The sequence below is a fragment of the Saccopteryx leptura genome, chromosome 11 (genome assembly GCF_036850995.1).
Source record: "Saccopteryx leptura isolate mSacLep1 chromosome 11, mSacLep1_pri_phased_curated, whole genome shotgun sequence".
Classification (NCBI taxonomy): Eukaryota; Metazoa; Chordata; class Mammalia; order Chiroptera; family Emballonuridae; genus Saccopteryx; species Saccopteryx leptura.
In genome coordinates, this window is record NC_089513.1 from 36497462 (window position 1) to 36515946 (window position 18485).

Genomic DNA, 18485 nt, shown 5'->3' on the forward strand with positions numbered 1-18485 from the left:
AGGGTTGTTTAGTGAAACAGGTATCTGATGTAGTAAGTCTAGAGTTTATCTATTAGGGAAATGTGTAGCTGATCATAACACTGAAAGGCAAACACAGATATGATGCTTGATAGCAATGCAAGAAAAGAACCACTTGTTCATACATTAGCCTGCTCAATAGCTAACTGGAGGACGGTTCCTTTGCATCTTGTAACAGAAGGGATGGGGAAACAAGGCAGGCTGCAAAGAAAAGACAAGTCAAGAGTAGCAAGTCTTGAAAACATAATGTTAGTAAATATACAGTTGTCAGTAAAATAATTAATAAAAATAAATTAATTAAATAATTTAGTGCCCATGAGGAACTGCTGGGAAAAGCTGCTTCTCTAACTCCTGAGCTAGTCTACAGACATTTCAACTGCGAGATATGCCACGCCCCCAAACTGATGGGGAAGGACGTCTCTCCTAAACTTCTGGGAAAAAGAGGCTGATGAGACAGTGAATCAGAGAATGATACAGGGATAAATGACACCTGGGACCTGGAAGTCAGCCCACTCACCCCTGTAGCCTCATGCTTGAGCAATGCCATTTGAACAGACAGATGCACACAGTGAGCTCCCGGGGACATGAGAACATCCAGGACAAATTATAGCCCCACCCAGGGGGAGGGGACCTTCACTCTGAAAGAAACTGCAGTCAAGGATTATGAGATGATTCCAAGATGAGAAGGACTGAAAATTCACGTGTCAGGTCCTGGTTCTGCTGCTTTTTTCTGGTTACTGTGAGAAATTATCACTCACACAATAAACTATTCTTGTGTGTGTGTGGAAATCACCTTTCCTCCCAGCCCTATGAGATGTCACTAGATCATTTCTCCCTCCTTAAAAAGCCTGTCGGCAGAAGAAAGGTTAATTGTTAAGAGCATCTGAAGATTTTAATAGAGGATGAAAAAAATTATTGTAGTAGTTCTTAAATCATTAGTTAACACAGAGAGACTGAAAGGAAATCTTTCTGAGCCTGGACCATTGACATGGTGTCACTTCAACTGAATAACTTTGAATTTCAGAAGTGTACATTTGTCTGAAGTTGGTATGATTGTTGCCAAGGTTACAGTGAAAGGTCACACCTCTGTGAAAGGAAATGAGTGTTCTCCTGATGGAAATGGACAGTTCCACAGTCAGTCATTCTGGGCAGAAGGTAATCCTAGCGTGAGAATGAGGACCCAGCCCAGAAAAGGAAGGAGAGACTACTCTTACCTGAGAGGCCATTTTGGACTAGACATAAGGTTTTCTTTGCTGTCTGGGCCATTTCCATGTACACCTGGGTGGGGTGCTTACCATGGAGAGATAGGAGAGGTGAATAGCAGGGATTCTGGACTGGCTTTAGTTCTGAGCAGCAATGCAATATTAGCGTTACTCTTGAGTTCCACTTTCTGTTATCCCCAAATTTCCAGTGTTTTTTTTTAAAATGACCGGAAAGTAATGGCTATTCTCAGTGGTGCTCTGGGAAATTAGCAGAGGGCCTTTAGTCACACATTGGGAAAGGTAGTATAAGAAGAACAGCTCCTCCCCTGGACAGCAGAGTGGCAGGAGCAGAGGGGTCACAAGTGGGGGAAAATAGTGGTCGAGGGGAGAGCATCTGACCGCCAACCAGAAAGGAAGAACCCTCTCTAATACAGCAAGTGGATACACTAAAGGCAACTAATTTCTAAAATCTGCAAGGGCTCCTGGCATCTGATTTCACATTTGTACAGTATTTCTCACTGTTGTTCCAAGTAATTTGATCGATTACTGTTTATTACACTATTTATCTTAAATAAGGTTCCAGAAGTGATCTGAGTCAACGTGTCATGGCAGAACTCATTTTGTGTCACAAGAAGGATGATTCAGACCAAGCTTTTACTTGGTTTTAAGCTGCTTTTCATAAAGTTTCAATTTCATTACTGGAAAATTGGTTGCAAACATGGTATAGGTGCTCTGGCTGTATTTCCTAGGTGTGTTTGAGGAGACTCACACTTGCATCACTGTGCATGCCAGCCACTGAGTTGAGGAGGTAGGTGAGACCAGCAGCTGCTGGCATGCCGCTGTTCCAGGCGGCCAGGCTCAGTGGGCCAGGACTCAGCTCCCATCTCCTAAGTCATTATCGTTCCCGCGGCCAAAGCTTCCTCGTAGTGACAGGGCCTCTTAACCATCTTAAGTTTGCTTTTTACTTAAAATTTTACAATTCACCGGGATTCCTGAAGTTTTCTATTTTTTTGATAAAAACTTTTCCCATTTTGATCCTTTACTGTTACTGCTCTTATCTTTCAAACTAAGAAAATAACAGGAAAACAAAGGGGTTTTCTTTTTTCCCATTTTTTTTCACAATCTTTTTAGTAGTGACTTCAAATAACTTTGTATTTGGGTGGGGTGGGGTATTAAAATAAAGACATTTCAGAAAAACTTTTATGCTTTATGATGTCTTATAATGATTTCAAACTAATTCCAGTATTCACTATATTCAAACTGAAACTCATATTTTAAATAAATTTGCCACAGACTCTTTTTTTTTTACAGGTTTTTAAAAAAATTCATTTGGGGGGAGAGAGAGAGACAGAGAGAATGAAAGGGGGAGGAGCAATGAGCGTTAACTCCCATATGTGCCTTGACCAGGCAAGCCCAGGGTTTTGAACTAACGACTTCAGCATTCCAGGTCGATACTTTATCCACTGTGCCACCACAGGTCAGGACCACAAACTCTTTTAAAATTATAATTTACACAGGAAAAATAAAAGTAACTTAAAATTATCTCCAAGTCATTTTTGTGTGATAATTAAAACTGCCTATAAAGATTCTTCTCTAAATTATAAAAATGCATTACTTTATATTAAGACAGACAGACTAATATTCTCATGATGGACAAGAACAAGCTATAGCACAGGAAAATTTAAGGTAATTACTAATACTATACCCAGTTATTATTTAGTATTTATACTGCATCTAGAATTTTGCAAAACAGATAAAAAACATCCCCAACATGTTTTATTACAGTATTTCTGGAATTGATTTTGATAATTTTCATTTTGTACAAGCTGAAAATGAAAGCTCAGTATATAGTCAGTAAGCTTAACCTATAGTCAATAGGCTTAACAATTTCCTCAATTACAGAGCACAGGTGAAACAAGCAGATGATAACTATCTGAGTTTTACTCACTTGGAAGACAGTCATAATCAGGTCCAACTCACTCTTACAGATAAATCAAAATTACTGAAAATGAGGACTAATTAGAATGAGGACAAACATTTCAAAGTCTTTTACTCTTTAAGTATTAAGGGAAAGAAATATCAAAGCATTAACTGGTGTATTAATAAAACCGAGTTCATTAGCTCACCAAAGGTGATAATTCTGGAACTGTAGTTAGTAACCCCTTTTTATAGATTGAGTGGATGGTCCTTCTTCTCTTCCAGGATGAAATTTTACTCCTCGGCCTGATTTGTCAATCTCTCTAACCTAATTCCAAGCCACTGGAGTTCTTCTGTCCCCTGGTTCTGCAGGAACTCTTTTCTGTTTCCTGGGCGTGGAAAGTCCGCACAAGATGCTGCACAGCTTTGCTAGTGCTGTTACTGTGGCCTTTGCCTGGAACACACCCTTCCGTTTTGCTTTCTTGGTTCTTACTCAAGCCTTTATTTCTCATAGTTCAGAAGGTGAAGAGCCCAAAAACAAGTTTCTGGCTGATTTATTTTTTGATGAGACCTCTCTTCCTGGCTTGTAGACAGCTGCCTTCTCTTTATGTCTACAAGTGAGAGGGAAAGAAGGAAGGAGGAAGAGACAGTGGGAGGGAGGGAGAGGGAGAGAGACAGAGAGAGGAGGTCAGCTCTCTATTCTCTGATGTCTCTTCCCATAAGGACGCTAATCCTATCAGATCAGGACACTGCCATTATGCTGTCATTTAACCTTAATTACTTCCTTTTAGGCCCTATCTTCAAATACAGTCACAGGAGTTAGGGTTTCAACCTTTAAATTAGAGAGGACACACATATTTTATAGTTTCACCTAGGTTCCAGGGAAGCCACAACCCACTTGTGTTTCTAAAGGCCGGCTGGGGCCAGAGGAGACTGTGAGAGGCTTTTCCTGAGGTTATGGGTGAAAGTGAAGGTTTGGAGAATGGGAGGTAAAAACGGTTGGAGTGGAGAGAAATTCAGAAGCTATGCCTGAGAGTAGAAGAGCTCTCCTTTACAGAGACCTCGAGAGGTGAGACAGAGTCTCTGATGGGTTCCTTGAATATGTCAGAGATGGGACAGAAAAGCTGAACTTAATGTCTGAGTCCTGAGAGCTGAAGCCTGTGAATTTCAGGGAAGCCGAAGGACAACTGATTAGGATGGGATGAATGAAGCCAAAGCCCCTTCCCTGATTAATCTGGACTAGCTGAGTGTTCTGACTTTGGAGCTTGTGCATGGACTTTGAAGACAACCAACACATCTAAGGAGTTCCTCCTGAATCCAGGAGTTATCGGCTTAGGACACAAAATTCAATCTAGAGAGAAGCAAAGGACTGTGGATGTCCCCAGTGTTGCAAGCTACCTCTCTATTAAAAAGTTTAGCATACTGGGCCATGATGATTATCTTTATTCCCTCTTAGACTCGAACGTGTTCTGGGCAGGAACTGGGTTTTGTACACTTCCTTTCCTCCAGCCCCTTACACAATGCCTGGGTGACTTTAGGCCCTGACACATATTTGTTGAATGTGATAATGAAAAAAAAATGAATTAAGCATTGCTAGGAGAGTAGGGAGGCTACTAACAAAATGAGGCTGATGCATATCTTGTTCCTCAGTTTTCAGCTGCTATTAAATTGCTAAACTGTTAAACTCAGATCAAGGATGAGGCATAAACTTCTTGGAACAACCATGGACACACATGGAATTGACACCCTCTTTGTAGTTACCCCTCTGCTTTTGCATATTGAAACCAACCAATCCCTGTCAAGCTAGCCAGCAATCCTTCCTTTGCATGAAAGAATTACATTTGGTGGGTTTTGCCTTTATAAACCCTGCCCGTCTTTATTCTTTCCAGAGCATTGTTTGAGTTGTTGCCTGAATCTGCTTCTCTGAAGTTGCAATTCTTTTGTTCAAAGAAATGCTTTTTATTCTTTAATACAGGTTAAAACTTCTTTAAATTGACAAATGGTGTTGAATAAGTAAGACTCTTTTAGAATAAAGAGTTTTGTGTGGAAGATTTTCCTCTTTCCATAAACTGAAAAATTGCTATTGGTACAATCAACACGTAATTACTAAATCAATAATTTACATAGAAAAACATGCTCTTTCACAGACGGTTCATACAAGGCCACAAAATTGGCAGTAAACAAAGCTCTGAGTGTAATCATTCTTGTTTTTGTGCGTAAATATGGTCAGAGAGCAGAATTTCTTTTAGTCGGTTTTAGGTTCTGCTATACCAAAGGCCAGTTTCTTTGTACCACTGGTATAGTTTTCCTTCCGTTATCACGTTAGTCAAATTCGGAAAGAATGTACATGTTTTGTATTAACCAGGAGGCATTGCCCAGAACTTGAGCAGAAGTCGGAGGGAAGATCAGTGTTCCTGGCATGCAGCAGCTGCCTCTCAGGGCAGGGATCCTTGCCGGCGGATTTGGGTTCTGCTGGGAGGAGGAGAGGTGCAGCGTCTGCAGGGAGGATGCCGGAGACGATCTGGGAAGGCGGGGCGGCAGCGCCGCGGGGCAGACGAGGGGCGTGGGAGAGCGGGCAGGGACCCGCTCGTGGGACCGCTTTCCCGCGAGCGAGCGCGCGCTTGGCGCGGCCACGGGGAAGCGGCGGGGCAGGCTCAGGCACCTCCCCAGCGATCCCCGCGGAGATAAAACTTGAGAAATAACTAGGAGGGGCGGTTCGGCGTCTGTTAGGTCCAATCCTGTCTCAGGAGTGAACACGCTCCCGAGGAGACCAGCCTGAGAGAGGCGAAGGGGACCCACAGACCTCCTGCGCACTGCACCTTCCTGGGCTCTCGCCCCTCGGCACCCCGACCCCCGCCGGCGACAGACCTCCTGCGCACTGCACCTTCCTGGGCTCTCGCCCCTCGGCACCCCGACCCCCGCCGGGATGGCAGCCGCCGGGCCCCGGGGCTCCCTGCTCGGAGCCCTCTGCAGGCTGCTGCTGAGCCTCGTGGTGAGTGGGAGGCCGGGCGGGGCTCTGCACGGCCGCCGCGGGGCGCGGGGATGGGGAAGCGGGTGGGACCACCCCGATCCCCGCCGCGGGCGCGTTAGAGGCTAAACCTGCGGAAAGATGTGGACCGCTGCTTAGCTCAATCCTGGGGGGCAAGGGCGAGCCCACATTCGTACCAGGAGGGATGAAGGTAGAAAACGACCTTTTTGAGGACGGCTCAAAACTGAAGCTTTTGTTTGAAACCCCGTGTTGGATTATTTGAACCACAGGAGTAGCCCTGCGGCTTCGCTGCGCGCGGGCGGACGCCGTGGCGACCGGGCGGGGGCTGAGTTCGCACTCTCCTCTGGCTCCAGCGGCTGGTGTTGGTGGTTGGGACGCGTTTGCGTGGCAAGAGTAGTCAAGTCTATTTGGTCAGTTGTTTCAGGGTCTCTGCGTGAGCAAAATACACATGTGAGATGGGGTCCCAGGGGCTGTGCCATAGCCCAGGGGCGCCTGGAATGCGGGCGTTAGTGCTTGGAGGGGTTTGAGCGGCGCTTCTGGGAACCAGCATGGAGTTCCCTCTGCAAACAGCTTTCAGGTTTTGTCTCCCCGAAGGTTATTCAACAGCTCTTCCATACTGCCCACCCCCGAGAGCCACTTGATGAAGGGCAGAGTGTGCCTGAGGAGCGAGGTGGTGGGAAGACTGGGTTTGGACTGGGTTGGAGGCCAGTGGTGTGGAAGGAATTGGGTGGGTGGCGTGGTGAGACTGGCGTGAATCTTACTTTGGCTCTGAGAAGACAGCACAGGACCAGAGCCCCGCCTGGGATCTGCTGTGTCCGAGAAACCTGCGACCCAGAACGAGATCTGCCTGGAGAAGTTAGGGACAATTGTCCTAGAATTTGGGGGACATAAGCGAAAAATTGGGAACTTCGACGGCGCGATTCCGCACGGAGCCTCAGAGGAGACCAGGGATGCCCTTGGAAGGTGCTGCTAAAGAGCTGGAGACCAGGGACTTCTCCACATCCAAGGATGGGCGTGGGGCCCGGGAGCGAGAAGGCCCCGCCTGGCTTGGGAGGAGGCCTACTTCGGCTACGATAATTGTTGCCACTCCTCTGCCTCCAAGCAGGGAGATTGGGTCCAAGCTTTGTCCTCTCTTTGGGTTATCAAATTATGAATTTTGGATCGATAGTTATGACCTAAAATATATTTACGGACAAAGAATTGTACAAAAAAAAGCGCGTCAACAACCTTCAAAACCACTATTCCAACAGAATGCTGATAAAATGACTCTCCAAATGGAAACTGCTCTCAAAGTGTGTTGTATGTGTGTCTGTGTGTGATATTTGATAGTGTTTCCCCCCTTTGTGTTTAAAAGCATGAATTTAGTGTCTTGCGCTTTCTCTGGGAGAAGGACTGGAGAATGGGGAGTAGAAGCCGCAGGGGCTGCGTGTTCCCAAGATTTCTGGGATTCGCCAGTTAGGGTGTGGTGTGCAGGGCCTGTCCCAGTGACAGGGGGTATTGGGGTGTGGCAAGGCAAGAAGGTGGTGTAACTCTAGCGATACCATCAGCTGTCGGACGTGGCACTCGTTTAGGATGATTTTACAGATAATTTCCTACAGTTTAGATCAAGTTGTATATCTGGAGGTTTTTAAACGGTAATATGGAGAGTGCACATAGAACACTCGCGTTTAAAATCCCCAGTCAACCAGCACCTTCAACTTCCGTCTTGGAAGGGTAGATTAAGACCTCTATTGACCACACTATGTCTGTATTTCCTTTTGACTCATACGATTATCAACATTTCAGCCTAATAATAATGGCATAACACTTCAGAAGCATAGGTTTCATTTTATAGATATCTTAATGGAGCGCTCAAAAACAATCCCATGTTTGAAGTGAGAGCTCTTGGAAGCAGGTCTTTAACACAATACGGAGGCTTTTAATGTGTTAGCCTTCCCACCAAGCCGCATCCTGGGTTGAGGAGTCTTTCCGCTTACACATTTCTCTTGCATCTGCACCCCTTTACAATTCTAGAGTGTTATAAATCCTAATGATCCCCTTGCCCCACACACACAAAGAAGGAAAAAAAGTAGGAAATTCCTAACCTTACAAAAATTGTAAGAGATGAGGAAAACTGATTTATGTTAGCTCAGTTGCTTAGATGTCTTCTACCCAATTACTGAGGTTCTTTTAAATATGTGTTTAATATGATGCAATTTTTATCTATTACAGATAATATATACTTGGACACAATCTATCATTTTGTTAAAAAGGTTCTTCTTCAAAAGGAATTAAAATGGTGTTTTTAAAAATAGCATAACATGCTTTGTCCCTTGGATTGTATGAATTTTACCTGAAGCCTATCTTGACAAATTGGCATTCTACCTTTTTAGATTTTATAACATTAATTAAAGAGAATAATGTGTAATGTGACTCCCTTAACAGAAAGACTGTTTTTTTTTGTTCTTGATAACAACTTCACATGTTCATCTTTTAAAAATAAAAATGAGTATAATAATTTCTATTATTTTTTGCATCAGTGAAAAAAAGTTTAAGATAAATATAGGAGGTAAGTGAGGATTAGATTATATTAACCCCCTGATCTTAATGATGTCAAAGTTTTATATATATCCAGATCAGTGCAATACCAGTGATCTTTTTAAAAGGAGATAGCTGTTGTTCACATTGAGATACAGCTAGATGCTGAAGCACCTTCTGAATCACTTAGTACATGTGAGCCCGTGCATTTTTTGGCTGTGTTGTAATTCCCTTGCCTATTGGTATTCCATATATGGCCTCTGAGGTGACTTGTGGCTAATCATACTTTTTTATTGAACTACAACCCCATCTTACAAAGAGTTTGTTAGAAGGAAATTTAGTACACTTATCTCAGGACTGAGAGTACAGAGAGGTAAATTTCCAATTTACCTTTGAAGTGATAAGAATTTGAAAGGTTATATTTCCTTTTTGCAGAAGTGGTGTCCATCAGAAAACATGAATTTCAAGTTCTGTAACTATTATGCTCAGTTAGACAATGTCTTAATTTTTAAGACATTCCATAACTTTTGATTACTTAAGCCACCTTTTTATTTATTTATAAAAGAATGTAATTTAGAACTCCTACCTTGTATAATCACTATAAAATTTTACAACAATACGAAAGTGAAACAATCTCAAATAACCTCTTTGGTTTTCACTCTGTTTTTGGCGTTAGATTTTTCTATCAGGATTTAGTGATTTGTTAGATAAACTCCTTATCATGCAATTAATGAAATTTAGGTAATACTGTAAAATGAATCAGAACAATTTATTTGTCCAGAGATTATAGCAAATAATACTTTATATTATCATTTAAAAATTTTAATTTGTTATAGTTTGCTTGGAACTCTAGATTTTATAAATCAAAGTTGCTCCAGAGTGGTCTCCATTAAAAGGCATTTTATTTTGTAACTCAAATAGTCAACTCACAACTCACTAATCTTTAAAACTGTTTTTGTATACTACAGTTTTTATTGGGCACTCTTTTATATAAAAGTTATTTAAAAATATCTTTAAAGGTTACTAGTTCATCATTGCTAATCTAGTGAAAACTTTACATTTTTTTACTTTATTTTCAATAATATATCCAATTCCCACAAATATTGTATCAAATCACTTTTAGTTTCAAGAATGACATAACTGAAATTTATATACATATCATCCTTTTAAAAATTATATTAATGAATTAACTGTATATTCTTTCTGATGATGCACTATACAGCAATGAAAATGAACTACTTTATACTCAGCACGGATAAACTTCACAAACATAATTTGAGCAAAGAAATCTAGTTATACTCAATAAGCATATGACTGCATATATTTAAAAGCCAAAAACTGACAAAATAAATCTTGAAGGATGGAAGGATATACAATTGGGGGAGGCCTTGAAGTAACAGTAATGTTTTGTTTGTATCCTTGAAGGTGAATGCTCTAGTTTGCATTTTATTATTTCTTAAAATGCCTATTTATGCTATATATGGTCATTTGTAGTTCTTTTTTCAAAAGAACTTTTTTAGAAAAGAAAAGAAACAAGCAAGAGAAAAAATGAACAAAACCAAAAGCCCTTCTTTGAAAGTATAGACAAAACTTGCTGGGATTGAGCAAGTAAAAAATAAAGAAGGCAAAGATCAGGCAGTGTTAAGAATGAAAAGGAGACTTAGTTGTCAAGAGAACAGATGTTTTTCAAAATAGATAATAATATTAATAGATTATTCCAATTAATTTCAAAACACAGATGGGCAGTTTTCTACAAAATATGAATTACCAACATTGACTCGAGGAGGTATATAAAATCTAAATAGACTTAGAACCATTAAAGACATGGAAACAGAAGCCAAATACACACCCTTACTCACATCCATCAGGTCCAGACCTGTGACGGGTAAATTCCTCCATGATTACATGGAGCATATAATTTGTACCTTATATAAATTGTTTCAAAGAATAGAAAAAAGTGAACTCATTTTATGAAGACTGTATGAAGTTGAAAAATAGTAGTTTAATCTCATTATGGACATATCTTTGAAATGCTAAAATAAGTAACAACAAGTGAAATCACTAATGTATTAAAAATTATCATGTCTTATGAGGTTTATCACAGAAGTGGAAAGATGGTTTTACATTAGAAAATCTATATATTGTATTTTAACATAGTAATATATTCAGAGAGAAAAGTCATATGTTCATTTCAATATAAGTGGATAACTATATTTATTGTTATAAAACTGAGCAAATAAAATATGAGGAAATTAATCTTCTTAATATAAATAAGCATACTTACAAATGACTAAGCATATGAAGAAAAAGAAAGACTCAAAATTAACAGTGAAATGCTAAAAATATTCTCTTTAAAGTTAGAAACAAACCCACAATAGTCACCATCACTTCTAATTCAGTATTCTACTGGAGGTACTCACAAGCACAGAAGTAAGAGAAAAATCTAATTGCCATTTTGCCTGCTATAAGATTAGCTACATGGGAGAGCCAAACTGTCTAGCAAACTTCTAAAGCTAATAAAAGTAAGCAAGTTTTCTGGGTAAAAAAAAAAAATCTAAAAGAATTTTGGTCGGCTGATCATAAAAAAAACTGTGGATGACAAGGCTAAAAAAACCAACCAGTGCCCTGGCCGGTTGGCTCAGCGGTAGAGCGTCGGCCTAGTGTGTGGAGGACCCGGGTTTGATTACCGGCCAGGGCACACAGGAGAAGCGCCCATTTGCTTCTCCACCCTCTGCCACGCCTTCTTCTCTGTCTCTCTCTTCCCCTCCCGCAGCCAAGGCTCCATTGGAGCAAAGATGGCCCGGGCGCTGGGGATGGCTCTGTGGCCTCTGCTTCAGGCGCTAGAGTGGCTCTGGTCGCAACATGGCGACGCCCAGGATGGGCAGAGCATCGCCCCCTGGTGGGCAGAGCATCGCCCCTGGTGGGCGTGCCGGGTGGATCCCGGTCGGGCGCATGCGGGAGTCTGTCTTGACTGTCTCTCCCCGTTTCCAGCTTCAGAAAAATGCAAAACAAAAAAAACAAAAAAAACAAAAAAAAAACCAGATGTAAGGATTGGGGTCACCGTAACAAACATCATGTTTTACAATAAAGATATAGGTTTTACTATAAAGATATATTAACTAAAACTGTATAGTACTGATGTAGAGATAAACACATATATTGATGAAATAGCACAGGTTACTAGAAATAAATTTTGTATTTGAGGGACCATGAATATAAGTTATGTGGAATTATCATTAGTTAAGAAAGGAAGATATATGTAGTGATAGTTCAGTTGGCGAGCCATGTGGCAAAAAATTAGATCAGATAGTTACAGTGAATCACACATAGAATACATTCCAGATGGGTAAAAGTTGGAAGTAACTCTTTAAAATTTTTATATAAGATAGTGACAGTGAATAACACATAGAATGCATTCCAAATGCATAAAAGATTTAAAACTTGGATGTTACTTTACAATGACAGATATTAGATAATATATTTGTGACAGAGCAGAGGAAGAGAGTTAGTAATATACAAAAGTATAAGTCAGAAGAAATGGCTAATAAAATTGACTAAAAACTAAAAGATGATTAATAAATTTGACTACTTTAAATAGAGGCACTGTTTATCAAAAGATACTACAAAAGAAACAATGCCATAAAAAAGTGAAAAAGCAACTTACATAAGTCCACAAGTTAACAAATTCAGTAATTTTAAGCTTGACCAGGCAGTGGTGCAGTGGATAGAGTATCAGACTGGGATGCAGAGGACCCAGGTTTGAAACCCTGAGGTCACCAGTTTGAGCGTGGGTTCATCTGGTTTGAGCAAGGCTCACCAGCTTGAAGCCCAAGGTCAGTGGCTTGAGCAAGGGGTCACCCCGTCTGCTGTAGCCCCCTGGTCAAGGCACATATGAGAAAGCAATCAAAGAACAGCTGGGGTGCCGCAACAAAGAATTGATGCTTCTCATCTCTCTCCCTTTCTGTCTGTCCCTATCTATCCCTCTCTCTGACTCTCTGTCTCTGTCAAAAAAAGAAAAAAAATTTCAGTAATTTAAAAAAGATAAACTTAATATGAAAATGAGTTTTTAGTGTTGTTTCTTATTTTTGAGTTGTAAGATTTTTTTATATATTAATAATTTGATAGCTTCTTTGTTGTTATGTGACTTAAAAATGTTTTCTCATTTTCTGTAGGTTTAATTTTCACTTTATGGTATTCTGAAAAGAAAAAGTTTTTATTTTTAATTAAGTCCTAATTATCAATTTTTTGTTTATAATTTGTGCTTTTGGTGTTAGATCTAAAAAATCATTGCCTAACCAAAGATCATGAACACTTACTCTTCAGCTTACCTCTAAGTAGTTTTACTTCTTACATTTGGGTCTGTGATATATTTTGAGTTAATATGTATGTATGACATGAGGTAGGAGTCCAAATTCTTTTTTTTTTTTTTTTTGGTATGAGACAATTGTTATCAAATTGTCTCAGCATCATTTTTTGAAGATTATTTTTTTCCCTTGAACTTTCTTGAAGCTATTGTCAAAAATCATCTAACCAGCCTGACCTGTGGTGGCACAGTGGATAAAGCGTCAACCTAGAAATGCTGAGGTTGCCGGTTCAAAACCCTGGGCTTGCCTGGTCAAGGCACATGGGAGTTAATGCTTCCTGCTCCTCTCTCTCTCTCTCTCTCTCTCTCTCTTTCTTTCTCTCTCCCCTCTAAGAAAAAAAATCATCTAACCATAAATGCAAGTGCTTATTTCTGGGATTTCAGTTCTATTCCATCAAGCTATATGTTTATCCTGATGCCAGTACCACTCCGTCTTGGTTGCTGTAGTTTGCAGTAAATTTTTGACACTGAAAAATGTAAGTTCTCTACCTTTGTTCTTTTTCAAGATTATTTGTGTCTTTGAATCCCTTGCATTTGCACAAGGATTAATGACCTATTGGGACATAAAAGTTATTGGGATTTTGATGAAGATTGCACTGAAACTGTAGGTGTATTTTGGGAATATGTCTGATGCATGAAGAGCAATATCTATGTCAAGTGATATTATTTGCTTGTGTTTTCAGACTTTTTATAGCTAGTGTACAGGAATGCAATTGACTTTTGTATTTTGGTCTTATATGCTGCAACCTTGCTGAACTTATTTATTATTTTTGATGGTTTTTTGGTAGATTCCTTAGGATTTTCTGCATACAAGGTCATAGTATCTGCAAATAGAGACAGTTTTACTTCTTTCCCGATCTGGGTCCCTTCCATTATATTTATTTTTTCTCTGTAATTACCCTGGCTAGAAGCTTCATACAGTGTTGAATAGAAGTGGTGAGAACGGGCATTGTGGTCTTGTTCCTCATGTCAGAGGAAAGCAGTCCTCCACTAAGCGCAATGTTAGTTGTAAGCTGTTTGTTTGTACACACTCTTGCCCATCTAGAACAAGTTTTCCTCTGTTCCTATTTTGTTAAGGGTTTTTAATCATAAAACGAGTGTCATATTTTGTCAATTTCTTGTGTTGAGTCTTTTAAAATGATCGTGTAGTTTTGTTCTTATTCTATTTAAAAAAAACACTTTATTGAGGTAAGATTTACATACACAGAACTGTACATAGTTAATGATACACCTTGATGAGTTTGGAGATAAGTATGTATCTGTGAAGTCATCACCACAGTCTGTGCTGCAAACATATCCATTGCCTCCAAAACTTTCCTCCCGTCCTCATCATTAATTATTATTTTAATTTTAAGTGTACAATACCGCATCGTTAAGTGTAAACACTATGATAATGCAGAGCTCTAGAGTTTATCCTGTATAACTAAATTTTTGTTCTTTATTTTGTATCATATTTATGTGACCTATTTATTTTTTATTCTAGGTCTTCAGTTTTGCTTGTGAAGCCTGCAAACAGGTGATATTCAATACACCTTCTAAACTAAATGCAGACAAAATAGTTGGCAGAGGTGAGAAATCTCAAAACAGTGTTTTGAATTCAGAAGTTTTAGTTTACCAACACTGAAAAGAGCAGGTTATCCAATCATTGCCTTTTGAAATTAGCTTGAAAAAGTATAATTTGATACAATTTAAGACAATTTAAATATGTTTCTGTGCTTTATTACTCCATTGAATCCTGTAGTTGATTTTAGTGCAAATGTTCTTAGCCATATATTTGTAGTTATTCATGTTTGAGGATTTAAAAATTACATAAAGAGTTACCTGGAGAACAGAGCCCTTCATTGCTCTAGGATTGTGGCCCTAGAGAACTATAGATAAGGAGCTGAGAGAAATCAGATCAGGTTGTTATCAATGCTATGGCTGCATTGAGGAACATAACAAGGTCAGCCAATCCATTCAAAATGATATTGAACCATTTGTGCACTGAGAAGTTAGGAACCTCACACTTTTCAACAGCAAGGGAGTTCGGTGCAGGCAGATGTTGCCTGTAGTACAGGGCATATTGGAGGAACACATCATGATTTTTAAAAAGAGATATACTTTGTCCTAGAGATAATCAAATAGCTTTTTCAAAAAAGGATACCATTTCTGGTTATAGTGCCTCATTTAATTTCATTAAACAAGTGTCACTTTTATTCCTATGAAGAGAAAGAAAGGAAAGGTTGTAAAGAGAGGTCAGGGGTGTTCTTCTGCAGTGGTCTGCAAACTCATTAGTCAACAGAGCCAAATATCAACAGTACAACGATTAAAATTTCTTTTGAGAGCCAAATTTTTTAAGCTTAAACTATATAGGTAGATACATTCCTTATCGAGGTAGTGCCCGCACGTGGTATTTTGTGGAAGAGCCACACTCAAGGGGCCAAAAAGCCGCATATGGCTCGTGAGCTGGTTTGCCAACCACTGCAGGGAAATAGACCAGAGCTTATTATTCTGCTAAAAATGTGAAGATATGAGAAATAGAACATCATTCCTAAAGATGTTTACTTCTTTTTGACTGTTTCCACCTGTGACAAATAAGGATTAAAACCAAAACTCTACACATGGGTAACATGAATTATTTAACAGATTTTTACTTAATTAAGCACTAATATATCAGTTTGGTTTCTGTTAAGGAAGACAATTGAAGAATGAGATGGAGTTGATATTTTTATGTGTCAAAACACTTAAATTGATATGTATATTTGCTGACCTTTTATTAGAGGGCAAAATTCCCAGGGAGAGAAGACCCTATGTGGACTTTTGGTGGGAAGTTTTGAAAAACTAGAAACACAAAGATAACTGTGAGCCCTGGGGAGGGGATGAATAACAGAAGCTTACCAGTGGAAGACTTCGCAGATAAATTTGTTTTACTTAGACAAACTTACTTGATAAGCAAGACAAATTTATCTAAACTCATGCACTGCATGCTATTTGGGCTAAAGACAGGTGTATCTTAAAAAGACTTAGACTATATTGTTAAGGAAACTTTGCTGTTTGTTTATTCAGGTGTGTGCATGTGTGGGGGCATGTAGCTTAGCTTTGTCATGATTGCAATACCCACACCTCTTTTAGAGGAAGATCATTTTCATAAGCTTTTTAGAAGCATATGAAATTTTTAAGTACCCTGCTTAATACAAATATGCAATCAAGAATTATTTTTTAACTGAAAGAGAATTATCTTTTTTTTTTAAAAAAAAAATACATGTAAAGAGACTGGTGAAGACATTTGGTAAATGCAAAGTGGTTGGTTTATTTCGTTCTACTTCATCATTTTGAAGATGATTGTATAAATTATTTTAACACTTTTTATTTTTTTGCATGTGTTTCTATTTTGCAACATGGAACTCTTTACTCGCAGTTAATTTGAAAGAGTGCCTCGGGTCTGCAGACCTCATCCAGTCCAGTGACCCTGATTTCAGAGTTCTGGAGGACGGGTCAGTCTACACAGCCCATGCTGTTGTGCTGTCTGGTGAGAAAAGATCATTCACCATATGGCTCTCTGACACGAAGAAACAGATCCAGAAGGAGATTCCTGTGCTCCTGGAACATCAGAAGAAGGTAATTAAGTGTGTTAATATGTTTGGCATGTTTTTCTTTTTATTTAAATATTTTTATTAAACATATCAAAGAGGACTAAAGGCTAAATAGGAGTTTTCCCTCTCCTTTGCTCTTCTTTTTTTTTTTTTTACTCTGTGTTTACTTTCCCTTCCCCTCTCCCTCTTTCTTTGCACTGGCTAAAACTGAGATTTTGCTTTGTTAAATTTAAATGACACCTCTTCCGTGAAGGCTTCTTCTGCCTCTGAAGTCTAAGTAATTGCTTTTGTAAGCCATGTCAGTTTGGTTACCCCTCCATTCCAACATTCAGAATTGTGATTAGTGCAAATCTGTAGTTGTTTGAGGCATGAATTGATCTCCATTTTTGCTGATAGCCTCAGTAACACCTGACCCATCCATAGTCAATAGGTGCACACTAAATTAAGAGCAGTGGTTCCCAGTGAAGATGAGGTTGAGTTCAAGTGCCTGTGGTGCTTCTGATGTTAAAATAGGATGAAAATCCTGGAGTATGTGTAAGTAGAAAAAAGAGTATGTATGACATGATTAACCATCACTCGGGATTATTCATTGCAGTTCTAGATTCCACATCATGAGTAATATGTCATAATATAGTAGTCAGAGAAATGACGAAGGATTTAGACTGCATTACGACTAATTGATATTACGTGTATTAATAATAAAATTAATTTTAAAAACTGCTTAGCACTTTTAAAATGTTTAATAAAATTTATTAATTAACTCTCAGGAAACAAAATGTCTTCTTTGCTATACCATGAAATAAGATGGAAATCACTGTAAAGTCCAGTAGAACTTTTTGCAATAATGTAACTGTTTGGGAGAATCTGCACAGTCTGATAAGGCAGCCCAATATTGATGACTACGGAGGAATTGACGTGTGGCTACTGTAACTGAAGGATGGAATTTTATATTTTAATTAATTCTAATGAATTTAAATTCAAATAGTCACATATGGCTAAGGCTGCTGTGTTGGACAGTGCAGATAGAGTGTTAAGGCAATGAAAAACATGCATTTTCTCGCTCTGATTCACCTGAGAGTGTGAGGTCTTAGCAGAAAGAACAAGTAAGTGCTGTTTTTTATTGTTCCTAAGAGGATGTGTTCTTGATCTATTAGGGACAGGGAAGCAGAACTAATAATACAGTAATGATTTCCCTAACCTGAAAGTATGGTCAGTGTTAGAAAGATATGTGAAAGGAAATTCTCTAGTTTATGAAAACTTAACAATCTAGATACAGTCCTTTTTACTCTTCTAATGACAAAGACCCTATTAACTGGTCTTTGTTTTCATCATAGACATTCCTGAGACTGACCCTCCAGGGAGGCATTAGGTTTATGGGCTGTCGGTTATCTTACAACAGAGTAAGCTGTGATGCTTTTGTTTATTTAATGTTCTTTCTCTAAATTCAGGTACTGAGGAAAAGACGCGCTAAAGAAACTGTTCTCAGGCGTTCCAAGAGGCGATGGGCACCTATTCCCTGTTCGATGCAAGAGAATTCCTTGGGCCCTTTCCCTTTGTTTCTTCAACAAGTAGGTTTTGCATTCCTTCCGGTTGGGAGTGTTTTAATCCAAGAGTCTGTTTTATTTAAATTTAATAACTCTTTAAACATTAAAAAAAACACATTTGATTTAAGGTATAAAGCATAATAAAAGCAAGTAAAATGAAAAAAAAATCACTAATGATGAGAAAAACTAGAAAATCATTAAAAATTAATGATTAATGAGACTGTAGCCATTGAATGATCTTTATTAGTTTATTCATTCATTGAGTAGCTAGTTATTGAGCACCTGCTATATCCTGTAAAAGACACTGCTCTACATACTGAAGTTAGAAATAAATTTAGTCATGGTCTTTGTGCTCATGTAGTT

The 18485-nt window shown here is 39.0% G+C and overlaps 1 protein-coding gene across 2 annotated transcripts in view; it reads left to right on the forward strand.

Annotated features, from left to right (window-relative positions):
- Nucleotides 1-5792: 5792 nt before the first annotated feature.
- The window catches only part of DSC3 (desmocollin 3), a 46580-nt gene continuing 33887 nt past the window's right edge, over nucleotides 5793-18485 (forward strand). For both annotated transcript variants that reach the window (XM_066352875.1, XM_066352876.1), the window contains exons 1-5: nucleotides 5793-5948; nucleotides 6016-6129; nucleotides 14490-14574; nucleotides 16404-16603; nucleotides 18027-18146. In XM_066352875.1, the coding sequence (XP_066208972.1) occupies nucleotides 6064-6129; nucleotides 14490-14574; nucleotides 16404-16603; nucleotides 18027-18146 (471 nt within the window). In that variant the 5' untranslated portion in view covers nucleotides 5793-5948; nucleotides 6016-6063. The remainder of the gene's footprint in view (nucleotides 5949-6015; nucleotides 6130-14489; nucleotides 14575-16403; nucleotides 16604-18026; nucleotides 18147-18485) is intronic.